Here is an 18,361-nt window from a genome sequence, read left to right on the forward strand (position 1 = left end):
AACAGAAAAGTGGGTGAAGGGAGACGTCGGACAGGGCAAGATATGACAAAATACCAATTTATAAACTATCAAGGGCTCATGAGGGAGGGGGGAGTGGCAAGGGAGGGGAAAAATGAGGACCTAATGTCGGGGGTTTAAGTGGAGAGAAAATGATTTGAGAATGACGTACAAATGCGCTTTACAGAATTGATGTGTATATGGATTGTGACAAGAGTTGTATAAGCCCCTAGTAAAATGTTTAAAAAAAAAAAAGAAGTAACGATGAGGTAACAGTTGCTGGGTTTGGACTCAATAACAATAGACTATTATGAAATCAACAGAAAGAGTTTAGACAAAACCAGACTTTAATATAAGGGTTCTTAGAACTCATATTTGAGGAGATATAGAATGCACCAGAGGTAATCCAATCAAATTCCATAAAAAGTGAAAGCATTTAAACTGGGAATCCAGTCGTGCCATCAAATGCTCTTCCCAGAGTCTCCCCTGGAATCCAGGTACTTTCTTGAGTCTCACACAGAAAGGCAGGTAAACCCCCTCCTGAGGGCTTGCTCTCTGCACACATTTTGAGGGAATTCCACTTTGAGGTTAATATATGAAGCAGAATTCATGGATTATGAATTGGACACTTCTCTAACTCCCATTTGTAACATTCTAGAAGGACTCTAAGTGTCCAGGTTTGCCCTTCCAGGAGTGCACTTCAGACAGGAGACATGCTCTCAGTTCATCTGCCAGCAGTCCTTGGACCTGGCTTGGATTCGAGATGAGTAGCAACTCTTGGTAGAGATCATCAGCTTCTTCCTCCCGCCACTGGGGCTGGTGCGACCTCTAGTAGCAGCAGCATTCATTCTCCAAGTGCTTTGCCATTTTCAAAGGCTCTGAGCCTTGCCGCTCATCGCCGTGTGATCAGTTGCCAAAGGCATTGCCAATGCAGTCGGGAATAGATGAGTTACACTGATAGGATACAATTTCAAGACTTCCTAATCCCTGTACTGGTGACAGAAGAGCATCGGGTATTTGCACAAAGGGATAAGATGACGGTTAAGTGTCTTAAAGCTCCTACTTTCTTATGAAGTCTGACCTTTAGTTTAGAGGTGAGCCACAAGGATGTAAAGATCATTTCTCTATGTCCAGGCACTGACCTGAGAAGTCACTTTGTAATTACTTGGATAGTTGTTCTTTGTATTTCACTTACATTTCTAAGTAAAAGTCTCAGCTTCTTATAACAGGGTGTTATCTGTGTATCCTTTTGTTCTATTATGAATGCTCTCACCATTATGTCTATCTATACAAGGAGCTTCCCACCGCTCATCCTCCCCAAAACAAACAAATACCCCTGACTCTTGAATGACCCCTTTAGTAATTCACACAGAAACCACTTCTTTGGGTTACCAAGAAGCTCCCTCATTTCTAGCAACTGGTAATCACCACCTACTTGTACTTCATGCTTCTCCACAGGAACAAAAAAAAAAAAGAACCATTTCCTCTCAACACAAAAAAGCACAGCTCTACCAAATGGAGTTCTGAGCATCTGTCCGATCATCAGCCTTTCTCATTACACAGTGTACGAAGGGTTACCCCCCACCAAACTAGAACTTTCATCATACACGTTTTTCCTGCTCGGCGAGTATCTAGCAAGTGCTCTGAGTGCACCTAGTGGCCTTGACTGGGCAGGTTCTCTCTGGTCACAGTTTATTTTTTCATAAAAGCACAGCTTTGCCCAAACCTTGACTTTTGTGATGGCCGATTTAAGAGAACTGCATTTGGCTGTGAAATTTTGCTTCCTGCTCAGGGGAAAAATGCCACAGAAACGGTTTTAAGCTGTGAACACAGCTTACAAGGTCAGTGCTATGGGAAAGCTCAAGTTTGCATAACAGTGTGCGTGACAAAAAAAGACCTGGTTTGTGGCAGATAGGGGACTGGTTTTGTCACCACAATTCATCTGCTCAAGCAGCCTTCTCAGCGCACCAGTTTTTGGCAAGAAACAGTACGCCTCTCTTGCCCCATGCACCTCCCTCACCTGACCCTGCTCCTTGTGATTTCTTTTATTTCCATTAGAAGAGGTGGGGGGAAAAAGAAAGAAGAGGTGAAGAGAAAAAAGGAAGTGCTGTCAGCCATCCAAACATGAGTTTGAAAAGTGTTTCCAGGAATGGAATCGCAGACTTGACAAAAGTATTAAGTGTAATGGCAAGTACTTTGAAGGTGATAAGGTTGTTTTATTAAAAATTAAATATAGCTTTTGGGGGGGAAATTCCATTTTGGGGGTACCCCCTAGTATTTTCAGGAGTGGGGGTCTGACTAAAGGTAAATAATGATGCAACAAACCGGCTGTCTACTTTAAGGCATTCATAGAATTGAAAACGACGATACATACTATCAAAAGGGTACTGACAAGAAGGAATCGAGAATGTGTGGTAAGGAAAGAGGAGGTGTGATATGTGAGCTATTTCCAGCATAATCTGGAGCTACCAGTTTGAATCTAACAGGGGCATTCCAGTGGGAAGCACAGGAGCATCCCATAAGGAACTAATGTAATTGTTCTGGGCAATGACAGATGTAAACCTAATAATAAGCTTTCTCCTCTTTACTTGTGTTTCGTATACACAAATATAGTCTACACACAATATAGAGCAGTCTTTAACAGTTCCATGTGGAAAAATATCTGATTTAAGAGTTGGATAATATGCTACACATATTCAGGTTAACAGAAGAATAAGTGAAATATAACAGACTTCTCTTTCTTCTGCGTATATAATAAAACTACCTTTATTAAAACAAAACAGGACTTAAAAAACTATTTTGCTAAGCAGGAGTTTCCATAAAATGAAATTTGGGGTAGAATGCAGGGCAGAAACTTAATAAACAACTTTACAAATTGGTGTTGGAGGATGACTTAACTGAATGACAAGGGCTCAAAATAATTATTGATTTAGGAAAAGTATACTTTTTTTTCCTTTTAAAAAATAGTTGACTATTTACCTTTTCATTTTACCTTTGCCTTTTAATAAACTTTCTGTAAAGAATAATCAAATAGTGTACCAGATGATCTGTATAGGTACATAAGCTTTCTTTTGACCAATAAAACCATGTAAATATGAACATGTGATCTGCTCTTGCCTCTTGGTCTGAATAGTGGTAACGGATCATTTTTGCATAACATGATGCCTGCCTTTCTACCTATCCCCACAAATGTGCGTACACAAAATGCCTATTCTCCCTCTCAGAATATCACCGATAGTTCAAAACAAACAGAATTACTCTTAGTTTTGATTACTCCCTTTGTAATCAGGTTATTCCTAAAAACAAAACAAAAAAAAACAAAAAAAATTTTTCATTTAAATTTCCTTCCCTTAAAAATAAAGTTACCATTAAATTTGTTCAACACTGACAATTATTTCTGCTCTAAGTTTATACTAGACAAGGCACACATAAAATAGTATGATCATCTTCTACTTCCTTGATTTCATTCCACTTTCTTAAAGCTAAACAATGCGAAGCACTGTAATGGAGTCCACAGCAGCTTTCTTTTATCATCACACAAGCTACCAAGGCACACACAGGGAGCACGAACAGCAGCAGCTCTATACGACAGCCAGATACAAAGCTGTTGAGCAGCAGTCTTTGCAATGCCAATCAAACAGCACAACATCTGGTGAGTGTTCACACAAAACGAACTTCTCTGCGCCCCAGGCCAACTCTCCAGCAATGGGTCCTTTATGTCTTTCCTGCTCATGATCAACTGAAGGGACAATTTGCAACAACATTCTCAGCTCCATGATCATTCAGTATTTTTCACTTGTTCAAGTAACTGTCCCTTTGCTTAAGGGAACAACTAGTAAGCTGATAGCCTACACAGTTTCCTTAGTTTCAAATAACAATAAAAAAATAATTGTTTTAACTTTAATCTCTTTCCCAGTGGATATTTTGCAAAGCATTTAAATAAACTCTTATGATATTTTATGTGGTATAGAATGTAGTCCTAAAACCTTCATATTATTTAAATAATTTTTGAAGATCCGAAATTTAAAGAATCATTCAAGATGTGATACAGTCTAGTGTTTATTTTATGTTATGGCAGGTACACTTGAATTTCAAAATTTTAAAACATATAAAAAGTGGTTAAGAGACTAACATTTGTATCAACAGTTGATAAATGTCTAAGATCATTTATTATACAGCAAGGTACAATGGTAGTGCTAATGCCAATAGGGCACCATGAAAGTTAGTCTACAAATTATCACTAAGCTTTATAAAAGCAACAAGATATGCTGCTGTTTTAGAATTTGGGGGAAATAGTCTGCTTGTAATGCTGAGCAATTTCTTAACATTTTAATGTCATACTGTGTTAGGGTGTTTAGTTTGGCAAATGTTTTAAAATAAGGAAAAAGTAGAAATATATTCATAACATCACAGAAATGCACATCCAAGTTTGATTTTAATGAGAACCAAAGGTACAGATCAGAACTCTTCCCTATATGAAATAATTTACACACAGATGAATGCTATATCACTATCTAAAATAATCACTAAATACACTTATTTTTTCAGAAATAAACAAGCAAAGGATTTTTTTCATTATCAAATATCAAAAACATATAGATAATGTATATTTTTAAAACAAATGATACTCTAAATTATAGGAACCGTTTCAGTGAACTCAGTGAATATGCAACCCAAATCAACCAAGTTTTATTGCAGTCCAACCATACTAAGAAACCAATGATCAGAAAATACAACTGTATGAAAGAAATTTATAACTCACAAAACTGTTTCTTCAGGCCTTAAAGGTAGAATAGTTGCACAGTTTACAGGTAAAACCGAAGCAACAAAAATGCGTGCTTGTCTTCAACAGTAGATAAGCTATGCAGAGGATGTAACGCTTTGTTTGTAGACAGCATGGTATGCGTTTCTCAGCAAGACATAAGGAAAACAAGACTCCAAAAGATCCATTGTAAGGAATGGGGATTCCTGCACAATCTGAAAAAATTTTTAAAAATGCACCAAAATTCATGTTATTTATAATGGGGACATTTATTGATAACTCAGCACCATAATTTCCGAAATTCTCTTACTAGACACACAAATGGTTTTCCTTTTATTTTAATATCTGAAATGTAAATACCCCATTGGGTATTCCATTATAAAATTACATGTTACTTTTCAGTTAAACACTACCTCAACAAAAACATGTTAAACACTTCCACTGTCTTCAACAATATGTTAGACACAAAGTCTAGCTGGGAACTCCAGAGTCAGCTAGAAAAACAGACTGTACGACCACCTGTGATCTCCAAACATCACGCTCCTTTCAATGACTCAGAGCGGTCCCATAGGACCTAAAGACTGTAACGCTTCATAGGTGCAAGAAGCCTCATCCTTCTCTCTGGGAGACGATGGTGAGTGTGAACCACTGACTTTATAGTTAGTAGTTCAATGCATAACCCATTATATCACCAGAGTTCCTACGACCAACTATAGCAGCGGTTCTCAACCTATGGGTCGCAACCCCTTTGGGGGGGTCAAACGACCCTTTCACAGAGGTTGCCCGATTCATAACAGTAGCAAAATGTCAGTTATGAAGTAGCAATGAAAATAATTTTATGGTTAGAGGGTCACCACAATATGAGGAAATGTATTAAAGGGTCGCAGTGTTAGGACAGTTGAGAACCACTGAACTATAGCTTCATGGAAAACTTTAAAATCCTCCAGGAGTTTTTTTAATTTTTTTTATTAGAGACTAATGTGGGCCAGGATAATCAGGAAAGAGAGCTAAAAAGATTTAAGCTGTAAGTGCTGAGTTATTAGGGTAGACCCAGATCCCTTCAGGTAAAGGAAATTATGTTAAATGAGAGAAAAGACATGGTATAGGAGAGAAGGAACTAACTCAGTAGAGAATTTTAAATTATATTACATGGGAGTCAAGAATATAGAAAAATTTGAAAAACGATGAGTTGAAATTAATGCCTGCGAAAAATATGAAGCCCAGTGTTTTTCAGTAAGTGCAGATAACTATTCATATACAGAATATGTGATGTTCATCTTTTATTTTGTTGTGCTCTTATATTGTTACCATAATAGTAAAATATGAGTGTGATGCCAATCTTTTCAGCCACTTTTAGAAAGGGTATAGAAACAACTTCTTATTAATAACAAATAAAATAAAACTTACCATATCTAAGAGTAAATAAACAGATTCTCTATTTCTTGTTGTAGTTTTATCTGTCTCTTGGCCAATTTTCAGAAGACTGGAGGATGCAAGCTTGAAAATACACAAACATTTTAAATGTGTGCTTTTAAAAAAGTAAGTGTTCACTAGATACTAATTTATTTTTAGTATTCAACTTTTAACAGATTTCAGTGAATCAATGCTATGAGAATAAGCAGTTAAATATGACATGTTTATTTTACATTCAAGCAATAATTTAGAGCTATTAATGAATATATAAGCAAAACAATAATACATGTAATTAAACATCTTCTTAGTCTTAAATTAAAAAAACTATTTTAAATGATTCAAATAATTTACTCTATCTCATATCAACATTAACTATATTTCCTGATGTCCAAATAACAAAAAAAGTTCAAACAGCTCAAATAATAGAAACATTGTGAAATTAAGACATTAGGCCCACATGAAGACAATGGTAATTAAAAAATAACCCAGTCTTAATATTGTTTTCTTTGAAGAGTTATTTTATTTCAATACAATAATCTGCTTTACAAATTAGAAAACTTTTTTTTAAGCTAACAAGATTTACATCTTAAGCAAATGTTGCAGTGCTCATTATACTATGGTGCATCTTTCCATGAAATGAAGTATAGACAAATGGTAAACCAATAAGGGAAAGAGCTATGCTGAAATAGAACCTAACCCTCTCGATGCTCAATTTAGTATTACTCTTACTTTTGAGTTTGTCACCATTGGTAGCCTTCTCCAAATAAAAAAGTAAAATATATATATTTTTAGAAGGAACAGTGTTTCTTTGTTTCAACTGTCTCTTGCCTTTTGTATTTCCTTCTTCAAAACCCTTGGAAAATTCTCTAGGGCCCTTCAACTATCCACTTAAAGAAAAAGCTCACATTTTTAGAAAGGAAAAAGAGACTTCTAAGTTCAAGGGGAAAAAAGGTTAAACTGTGTGTTCCTTGGTTTCAGACTGCTACTTTCACCTGTTCCTCTTTCAATCAATTAATATAGTTTGTTAAACAGAGAACTGAGTTCATAGGCCGAAGACAGAAATGAATGCCGTTAGAGGCATATATGCCATCAAAGGACACTAAATGTAAGAATAAAAAGAACGGTTATTTCCCGTAGTTCTGTTTTTCAGTCATCTTGAAAGAGCACCTTGTTACTTCATTATACATACCGCCAGAAATTCTTTAAGACGGTCTTCAATGCTCCCTTTGTGAATTGTAAACAAAGCGGCTGCGATCTGGTTGATGGCTTTGGCCAAGCAATGTATGTTGTTGCAGTGCCCTGAGAAATTGAAAAATAGGCTTGTTTATTTTTGTGCAATTCCACAATATCAAACAATGCATACGAAGGCAAACCCATAGTGACCTCACAATCTATCTACAGCGTGACATGATTAAAAGCAGGCTTAGGTCAAAACCTGCACTACTCTCCTCTCCCCTCGCCGGGACACAGCCAACTGCTGGACGTGGAGCTTGTCTCTACGTAACAACAGTGTGCCAAGGGAGCAACAAGTTATCATGTCGGTATTAAACAAGTAAGTGTTTTCAAAACCAATAAATGAAGCCACACAATAGTTTTATAATGTCTTGGAAATTTTAAATAAATAAAAAGCTCCTAGCATATTAATTCATTCAACCCTCAATATACAAAAAGTGAGCTGCCGCTCACCATGCTCTGCCACCTCTACACTCAGGCACGCATGCTCACGTGCACCTTTCAGATCGCACTTCACTGGAGCTAGAGAAAGAGAAATGGACTCCCCAACGCCACACTGCTAGTAACTGGAAAAACTTCACCAGAACATAGTATAAAAGAGTGACCATTACACAAAGATAAAATTACCTACATATCAAACCCATTTTCCCATTCCCAGAACATTTCAGACCATTGTCACCTTCAATAGCAGGGCTGTACTGAGACATCACATTAGTAGCCAGCGCTGGCAGAGACACTGCCACGAAGACCATGAGGAGGCAGGCGATCTTATATTCCTCTTCCGGGCTAATGTTTTCTAAGACAGAAAATTTAAGAAAAAAACCAATGTATTTCTTCAAGATTAGGGAAGAGTTAATAATGTAAGCCAGACAACCCAAAAGTTTATTTTGTATAAATTAGTTTCTTGGTACACGACAGAACTAATCAAAGGCTGCCAAGAGAAACAGAAAGATGAAAAATATAAAAAAAAAAAAAAAGAAAAATATATACTACTCCTGGCTATTTTCAGAGACTTCTAATAAAACCGTAAGATGTTTTTAAGCATTATAAGATCATAAGGAAAATAATTAAGAAAACCAAGGTCCGAAAAACCGTAATTGTCTCATTAAAAACGGATACTTTTACCATTTTATAAGAAAATATACTTCCAGTTCAGAAAAGTAATTTTCTTTAAAAAAAAACAAAAAAACCCTCCATTTTTCTCCCCTGAAATAGTTAAAATAGTGAATTGAAACTTACTATTTAAAGAGACAAAAGTGGGAAAGGGACAATAGTTCCAAGTTCTCTTTTTAAGAAGACAGAAGGAACCAGTCATGAGTGAAAATATCAAGTCCTCTCTGAAGCCTTTGAGCAAAGAACCCTCTCTAAAAATTCATGATACTGTGTTCTCATTCTGTGGGTGATGTAGGCACTCCTTGCCTTGTGATCCCGAACTTTTAGCTATATCCTATTATTCAACACAACAGATAAGAAACTAATACAAGAAAACAGTGGATGCTTTAAAATCTGGCTGATGATAACAAATGAAAGGCTAGCAAATCAAGTAAGCGTTATATTATCTTATGAAAGACGAAACAAAAACATTAAGCTGTAAAACAGGACCAAACATCATGCTACTACTGTAGTAAGTGGGGCTGTTTTAGGACCAGGCACAGATGAAATGATATTTACTTTAGAGATAAATCCATTAATGCCTAAAACATCTTCGGTACTACAATTTCAAACGGATGATTTTTTAAAAGTTATAAATATAAAATATTATAGATTAATATAAATTTTTTGTTGCTGGGTATCTCTAGTCCAATTAAAATAGCATACCATTTTTTAGGTATCAATTTTTGGCTACCTACTGGAACATTCCCATCAGCATACCAAAGTATATACTTGACAATTCAACATTTTTCATATGTGCAAATTAGTAATTTCAATTACATTAATGTTGTAAAACCATCACCTATAATCATTGCCAAATTCCCCAACATTATAAAAAGAAACACACTGCTACTTAAACAATGACTTACCCTTTTCCACTCCCTTCTGTTCCTGAAAATCATTACTATACTCTGGTTTCTAAACATCTGTCTATACTTGTTATTTCATGTTAAGTGAGATCATATGGTACTAGTCTTTTTGAGTAACTTATTTAACCTAGCATGTTTTCAAGGTTAATCTATATTGTAACTTGTATCAGGACTTCATTTAACTTTATGGATAAGTGATATTCCATTTGTCTGCATATACAGGTTTTCCTCCACAACTCGTAAGTACAGCTATATGAAGCATTCCTTAAACCCAAATGACATTACACAAAGAAACAGTTACTATTAACCTACATGGGAAAACTGAGCGTTCCCAGACCCATCTGGGAACTACATCATATCAAGTAACACATAAAGTCGAAAATAACACTGACATAGAGCATTCACAGGTAGTGCAAGTTTCACTTTTCTTGTAAGAGTGAGTGGCAGACGGTGCCAGTTAGATTGAGATTGCTTCCACTTGTTGGCGACTGTGAACAGTACTACAGTCAACACCAGTGTGCACATGTCTGTTTGCATCACTGCTTTCAAGTCTAAGGGGGAGGAACTGCCAAACAGTTTTCCACAGTGGTTGTACCATTAAAAAACTTAATTTTACCCCAATCCAGCTAGTATAATTTTCTTTTTGGCCTTTAAAAATTTTACATCTATTTTTTTCATTGATCTTGTTATAATATATTAACTCCACAGAGTTGATCATTCCCTCTTCACTTGACTTTCTAGAAAATAACCCTCCTTCCCCCGACACCTTTCCCATTACTTTTTTGTGATTCCTCCTTTTCTCTCTAAGTTCTTAAAACTAAAGTGGCCCAGGACTCAGGTCATAATCCCCCTCAGTTCTGGACCTACACTTGGTAATCGCATCATGGTTTAAATGCCATCTGTACAGTCATTGCATTGTCACATAAGCCCCAGGTGTCGGCAATCTTTTCCTTCACTGATAATTTTCCCATCCAAGGCAATGCTTAAAAAGCACTTGACTTTAAAAAAAAAAAAAAAAGCACTTGACTAAAATGGGCACGTATCACACTTATCTGTGGGCTCTGGTGACTGAAACAAGAATTCAATATATTAACTATGGCATTTTTACCTGATTTTTGTGAGGAGAGAGCTACCACCAAAGCAGGATCAATTTCACAAGGTAATCCAGCAGCTGACGATAACTCATACACATTCATTGCAACCTAACAAAGTGTAAGAATTACAGAATAAAAAACATTCTAACAAATTTCTGAAGAATTACATTTTAGTAAAAGAAGTAATTTATTGTCTAAATTAATAGTCTGCTCAAAAGAACACTCTGGGAGTTTCAAAAATGTGTCCTATGCAGGGACCATAGCGTAACTAACCTGCACTGAACAAGCTGGCAATAGGTTGTGATGTGCTGCTGGTTGTAGCTTCCTACTGCTAGGCAAAGCAAACTTTGTATTATGTTTTGTGGCAAACTGCAACAGACTTATATCTAATTTTTTCTTAGAAGAATGGATATAAATAATCAAGTTTAAGTTTTAGTAGATGCAAGTAAATCAAACCTACTAAACCAATATAAAATCCATAAATTCTTTAATAAAGAAACCACTAATGGTTAATGTCATTAGATTTCTACATATAGATTTCTACGTATAGAAATCTACATATAGATTTCAAGTATTTGAAGCACTGTGAGTCCTCAAACCTTAGTTAAAAGCTAATTACATAACTGGTTACTCCTAGTAACACAGCCAAAAAACAAAACATAAGTCAATATAAAATCCAAAATAAAACTTTATAGCTTACAGTAAGTGGTGTGGGAGAATTGGAATTGACTCGGTGGCAGTGGTGCACACCTTGGATTAAGTTCTAGAAATACACGTTTGTGGTCCCTGTCTCTCATCATATAAAAATATTAACTGAAAATTGATCATGCATAATATAAAGGATAAAGCAGTAAGAAAATATATCTCAATGACCGTAGGTCAGGCAATGGTTAGAAGAAACACCAAAAGCACAAGAAACAAAAGAATAAATAAAGTTAACTTCATTAAAATTAAAAATGCTATATTTCAAAAGATACTATCAAGAAAATGAAAACTCATAGAATGAGAGATACTTGCAGTTCATATATCTGATATTGGACTTATATTTAGAATATATAAAGAATTTTTAACTTAAAAATAAAAACACAAACAACCCAATTAAAAAATGGGCAAAGGATCTGAATAGGTATTTCTTTTTAAAAAAAATTTATCGAAAAGTGGGTGAAGGGCTATGTCGGACAGTGTAAGATATGACTAAATAATGATTTATAAGTTATCAAGGGTCATGAGGGAGGGGGGAGTGTGGAGGGGGGAAAATGAGCAGCTGATGCCACAGGCTTAATGTTTTGAGAATGATGAGGGTAACGAATGTACAAATGTGCTTTATACAATTGATGTATGTAGGGATTGTGATAAGAGTTGTATGAGCCCCCAATAAAGTGATTAAAAAAAAATTATCAAAATCAAATCATGAAATGATGTTCAACATTATTTGCTATTAGAAAAATTAAAAAATCAAAACCACAATGAGATGCCATTTTCAGACCCAATAGCTAGAATAAAAGATACAGTTGATTTTTGCTATTCATGGTAGTTATGTTCTTATAAACCCACCACATTCAATGAATTAGCAAATACGGAATCATTTTTCAAGGAGAAATATCTAGGTTCTTGCAAGTGTCTGGTCACAACTTTTTTGTGATAAATACATAGCTTTCTTTTAAGTGTTTTTCAATTTCAAGACATTTTTTCTCATTCTGCATTATGACCATGAACAATCAATCATCAGTTTAAGGAAAAAATTAGTTTTCAACTCATATTGCATTGCTATAGGTGATCAGGGGAGATTTAATTCTCAAATGTTTGTCTTAAACTCTCAAATACGCATTTTCAAAGACAAGCATGCTAACTGTCCATGTTAAAAATAAAATGTTACAGTAATTTAAATTTTGCTATTTTATTTCACATAGAAGTGAAACATTTCATTTTAGAAATAACGAAATTCAAACAGAAATGATTTACCTTCATGTCAGTTTCTCTTGGAATGTGATCCTTAAAATCTTCAATTGAACTTACAAGAAAAGGAATGTGGTAGGATAAAACCTAGGCAGGATAACAAATTGAGAACTTGGTCATAATCACTGTTACATGAAGACCCTCACAGTATTGTTACCATTTGATTAATTCTATTTTTCACAAAAACTATTTGTCTCTTTTCCATTTTCACATGATTTTCTAAAGTATTAAGGCATGTGCAAATAGAATGCATTAAATGCCAAAATCCAGAACTGTTCAAATAAAAAAATTCCTTAATTATTACTGATAAAAATTTAAAAGGAGTGCAATATTTAGGTAAGTTATAACACCAAAATTTAACACCAAAACAGAAAATGAGTTCAATTAACTTTATTTTTTGTGTACTATATTTAATTAGGAGTCCTGGTGATTAAGCACTTAGCTACTAGTTGAAAAGTTGGCAGTTCTACCCCACTAGCCACTCTGTGGGAGGAAAAAGAGTACATGCATAAACATTTACAACCTTGGAAACCCTATGGCACAATTCTACTTTAGCCTACTGGGTCATTATAAGCCAGAATCAACTTGAGGGCAATGGGCTTGGTTTTAATGAAAAATGTAACTATGCCACACCAATTGTAAAACTGAAAAGTAACTTCAAGAATATATTTATGATGTTTCTTACATCTCTCAGTGCTTCTTGTGCCAGTGATCGAAAGGATAAAATCACACCAATTATCGTCATCCTCTTCAAGACACTGTCAACAGCTACATTTGAGGGAAGGTGAGAAAAGGAGAAAGAGAAAATAGATTGCAATCTTTCTTAATCTTGGAGAAAATTCCTAAAATTGAAAAGAAACTTAGTGGTAGGTAGCAAAGGTGGTAGGATTGCTCGCTCTGCCTCTCTATTGGAGTAAAGGTTCCACAATATATACACATTTTCCAGCGTATATCACACTGCCACTTAAGTGTACGCAGTATATAAACTGATTTTAAAATAAAAGTAATATGTTACCTATAATCCCCTTTTAAATTAATGTAGATATACTATGTTAATGTTCATGGATTCAAGAATTAATGCACTGTAATATTCATTATATATTTGGAATACAAGGAATGTAAAAAAATGTGAAACAGGTAAATCATGTGTATTGATGTAGAGTACAAAAAATTTCTACTTCTTCGGACTTGACTCTTTATAAGCTAACGAATACCTTTTATATTTTGTTACTTATGTTTCTGTTACAAACTTAGAGCAAAGGCAAACTACTCAATGCTAAGGTCTTCTTAATGTTTACAGAAAGTATCATGAGTTACCCACAAGACAATCTTTTGAAGAGTGCAGCCATCTGGTCTGGTTTGTCGAAGCTGGTCCTCATTTGTGTTAGTACATCAACATTCTCTACCACTAGTTTCTAGGGAAAAAGAAAGGAGTGATCCTGGGTTAGTCACATACCTCCGACATGCTAATGAGATAAGGGCATTCGTCAACATTACAACATGGTAAACAGGAAATACAGTTTATGAAATCCAGATGCTGTTGGCTTTGTATTTTTGTTGTTGTCATAGTAGTTTTTAAAAACATAAATATTCACATTAAAAAAGTATTTTTCATCAGTTTCATATTGCCAGAGGAATTCAGGAAATAGTAAGCAGTAGAATAAAATATTATCATATGATTAGACACAGAATAGCATAATTAACTAAAAAATAGACATTCAAATGGATATAGTAGTCAAAAAATTCCAACAAAAACAAAGAATAACTTGCTTAACATTACAGCTGGCCCAATAAAGACTAGAGTTTACCTTAGTTTGCATTTCTAAAATGCTCCTAAGTGATGCTACTGCTGCTCATCTGGGGGCCACGCTTTGGGAACCACTATATCTGTTGGCTTACCCAAACCAAACTCAATGCCATCGAGTTGATTCCTACTCAAGCGACTCCACAGGGCAAAGTAGAATTGTCCTCTGGATTTCCAAGACTGTGTATCTTTATGGGAGAAGGGCGATTGGTGGTTTTGAACTACTGACCCTACAATTAGCAATCCACTGAGTTATCCATTATACCACTAAGGCCCCTTTTGTTGGCTTAAAGTCTTAAAAAAAAAGTTCAGCTATTCAATTATTTTCATTTTCCCCTTAATTGCAGTCTGAAACCCAAAACAAACTGAACCCACTGCCAGAGGCGATTCTGAACAGAGCAGAGCTGTTCCACAGGGTTACACAGATGCAATGCTTAAGGCAGCAGACCGCCCGTCATTCCCCAGCAGAGCAGCTGGGGGCTCCAACTCTAGGCATTTTGATTAGCAGTTTACCACCAAGTCTCCTACATCCTGAAACAAAGCATTCCATATATTTAAAGCCCTTGATTCATATCACTGACAAACAGACAGAAAGCCAAAAGAACCATTATATATTACCATATAAATTAAGATGAATCAAGTACAAGAGTATTTACCCAAAAAAAAAAAAAAAATCTGTTTTTGGGGCACAATTCAAATTTAAATCTCCTAGTTCATATGAAAAAAAGAATTTGAGTAACCCATAAAGAATGAAAAGTACCCATCTGAAAAATGCCTAAACAATTCTTTTGGCAAGATTGGATGGAAAAGTGATAAAACGATTAAAAAAATAAAATAAAATAAAAAGAAAAACAGGGGGAAAAAGATTGGAGGAAAATACTCAATAGGCATACCTCCAAATTAAACACCTCAAGAAGTCAACAGGAGAGAAGACCAGTTGTTTTCTTCTCCGAAAGTAATAACACATTTTACCAAGTACACACATGCACTGTTGATTATGTCCAGTGCACAAAGGAATCATAACCATCAAATATGAAGAAGCCCACTTCCCTTTTTAGCTGGCACAGAAATTCACTCTGCAACAAAACGACCCTCAGCTAGCAGAGAAACTAAAACAACGAAGGTCAGTTTCATGATAAAAACAAAAGATGCGTGCACATATTTCACATATGCTAGTTTAGATTAAGTATAAAAACAAAAAATTCAGAAAAATAAAGCTACTTAGTCTTTCTAAAAATATAACACATAATGTTTTTTGGGGAATTATAATACATTTGGGATCATTCTATTTTCAAATAGACTAAAATGCTATTAAAGGGATCACCATCCTCTGTGCCAAGAAGAAATTATAAACAGACCTTTACTTGAGTGGTGTTGGGCATTATCAGAGTTTAAGTGTTTTTATCTTTTGACTCACTTAAATTTTTTTCTTACAGAAATGCTCAAACAAGTATGTTAGTGTGGAACTACTAGTGAAAAGTACAGAATTCTGTTTAAAATTCTGGCCCTTTCAGAAACTTTTACAGTGAGAAAAAAATAATTAAAATACTACAAACATACAAAAGAAAAGGGAACAAGAGGGAAAAAAGACCAAATGAGGAATGTCAACAAACTTCTGGAAGATGGAAAACGGAGTCAAGAATAGAAGACATGAGAAATCAGGTTAATGAATTCCTACCATAGGGGTACAGTTTAGAAACAGGGTAATTCACGTTGTAGAACAGAAGGGCAAAAACTAGCACAGAAGAGGCTTGTTCCACTATCATGTTTGACCTTCACTCAGGTTTCAGTAATTCCTCTCAGCTACATTGCACTTGATCAAACCCCTCCAGGCATCCTTTGCCCTCCCTGCTGTTCCCTAGTCCGTAGGTTTGCTGGCATCCCAGTCTTTCCCCTGCCTCCCCCTCTCTTGCGTGTCCCCCAAAACTGTTGGTCCTGTGATTTTCTCATTAAAAAAAGAATAATTTACAAATTATCAAGAGATTCATGAGGGAGGGGGGAAATGAGCTGATATCAAGGGCTCAAGTAAAAACAAAATGTTTTTAAATTGATGATTGCAACATGTGTTCAAAGGTGTTTGACACAATGGATGTATGTAGGGATTGTGATAAGAGCTCTAAGATCCCCTAATAAAATCACTTTTTAAAAAGAAAGAAAAAAAAGGTGCCTTGATGCTGTAAACAAGAGGATGATTACATGCCAGTATGGGAAACAGGGAGCCCTAATGGCACTGTGCTTTTGGTACTGCACTGCTAACCACAAGGTTAGCAGTTCAAATCTACCAGCCACTCTGCAGAAAAAAGATGAGGCAGTCAGCTCCTGTTAAGGGCTCACAAGTCCTACTTAGGGTCACTATGAGTTGGAATTGAGTCAATGGCAGTGGGATTTTTTGGGGTTTGTTTAGTTTGGAAAGTAGTTACATTCCCAAATTCTCTTCACAACCTTCTAAAGAAGTATCACCCAGGAGTTCTCGAAATTCATAATTAACACCGCAAATCCTGAGGAGAGGTGAGTTATGTCCAGTACACTTCTAACCTGAAGGTATAATCCTGAGGTTCCTTACTGAAGAGGATGGAAAGAATTTTTAAAAGACTTTCTATGCCCAACCTTGTACAGGCTTTAGATTTGGACTAAAAATGCTGCCAAACTGTGACTCTTTCAAATGTTACTTTTGCATCAGCAAATATGCTCAGGTCAAATGAGATTATAAGGTGATGCTTCTGAGCGCTCATCTTTTACTAATTTTAGCTAGATACTTTATATTTTAGTTATAGCTTATGAAGAATCTTTTCTTTATATACACCACATATATACTTGTGGATAAGCTGCGTTTTTCAACACATTTTAAATGCCATTTCTGTGGTAAAATTAGGTGCCTCGGCTGATATTCGGGTTGGCTTATACTCGAGTATATACGGATATTTCTCATCTTTTTCAATTGTCCTCAAGAAACAAAAGTGGTCTGACTTACTCAGCCTACCACACCAAAAACCCAAACTCACTGCCACTGAGTCTATGTCAACGCAGAGTGACCCTATAGAACAGAAGAGACTGCACCTGTGTGCCCAAGACCATGACTTTTCCTGAGAGAAGAAGCCTTATCTTTTTTCTGCAGAGCTGACTGGTGTTTTTGAACTGCTTACCTTGAGAGTAGCTGCCCAAAGCATAACTACTATACCACTAGGCTGCCTACCAAACCTGGAATCAAATTTCTGCTGTAAATTTGTTTTCATAATTTAAGAAATTAGGTTATTCTTAGGAAAGGATATTAAAAGCACAAATGAATTAGAATTATCATTAACAGAATGAGCTCATTAAACTTTTATTTTAATGAGACAATTATACAACAAATTATACAACACAATGACCTTGTCCATATGACACATAAGATTTCTTAGGTAATAAAAAAAATACATATGTAAACATGCCTCAGTATGTGGAAGCTGAAAAACATCTTCTCTAATTCTTTTAATTTTTTAAATCATTTTATTAGGGGCTCATACAACTCATCACAATCCAGACATACATCAATTGTGTAAAGCACATTGGTACATTCATTGCCGTCATCGTTCTTAAAACCTATGCTCTCCACTTAAGCCCCTGGCATCAGCTCCTCATTTTCCCCCTCTCCCTCTCCGTTCCCCCCTTCCTCAAGAACTCGTGATAATTTATAAATTTTGTCATATCTTACACTGTCCGATGTCTCCCTTCACCCATTTTTCTGTTGTCCGTCCCCTAGGGAGGAGGTTATATGTAGATCCTTGTAATCGGTTCCCCCTTTCCACCCCATTCTCCCTCCACCCTCCCGGTATTGCCACTCTCACCACTGGTCCTGAAGGGATCATCCGTCCTGGATTCCCTGTGTTTCCAATTCCTATCTGTACCAGTGTACATCCTCTGTGGAGCCATATTTGTAAGGTAGAATTGGGATGACAGTAGTGGGGGAGGTAGCATTTAGGAACTAGAAGGAAGTTGTATGTTTCATCGTTTCTACACTGCACTCTGACTGACTTGTCTCCTCCCCGTGACCCATCCATAAGAGGATGTCCAATTGCCTATAGCTGGGTTTTGGGTCTCCATT

General features: G+C 35.8%; 1 protein-coding gene across 2 annotated transcripts in view; it reads right to left on the minus strand.

Annotated features, from left to right (window-relative positions):
• Nucleotides 1-4,043: 4,043 nt before the first annotated feature.
• The window catches only part of NCKAP1 (NCK associated protein 1), an 83,259-nt gene continuing 68,941 nt past the window's right edge, over nucleotides 4,044-18,361 (minus strand). For both annotated transcript variants that reach the window (XM_045294153.1, XM_004701473.3), the window contains exons 24-31: nucleotides 13,798-13,891; nucleotides 13,162-13,244; nucleotides 12,483-12,563; nucleotides 10,535-10,628; nucleotides 8,085-8,201; nucleotides 7,362-7,471; nucleotides 6,167-6,256; nucleotides 4,044-4,974 (exon numbers count right to left, since the gene is read on the minus strand). In XM_045294153.1, coding sequence (XP_045150088.1) covers nucleotides 4,858-4,974; nucleotides 6,167-6,256; nucleotides 7,362-7,471; nucleotides 8,085-8,201; nucleotides 10,535-10,628; nucleotides 12,483-12,563; nucleotides 13,162-13,244; nucleotides 13,798-13,891 — 786 coding nt within the window. In that variant the 3' untranslated portion in view covers nucleotides 4,044-4,857. The remainder of the gene's footprint in view (nucleotides 4,975-6,166; nucleotides 6,257-7,361; nucleotides 7,472-8,084; nucleotides 8,202-10,534; nucleotides 10,629-12,482; nucleotides 12,564-13,161; nucleotides 13,245-13,797; nucleotides 13,892-18,361) is intronic.

Source organism: Echinops telfairi, unplaced genomic scaffold (assembly GCF_000313985.2).
Source record: "Echinops telfairi isolate 266 unplaced genomic scaffold, ASM31398v2 ScPeMD7_3;HRSCAF=10, whole genome shotgun sequence".
Classification (NCBI taxonomy): domain Eukaryota; kingdom Metazoa; phylum Chordata; class Mammalia; order Afrosoricida; family Tenrecidae; genus Echinops; species Echinops telfairi.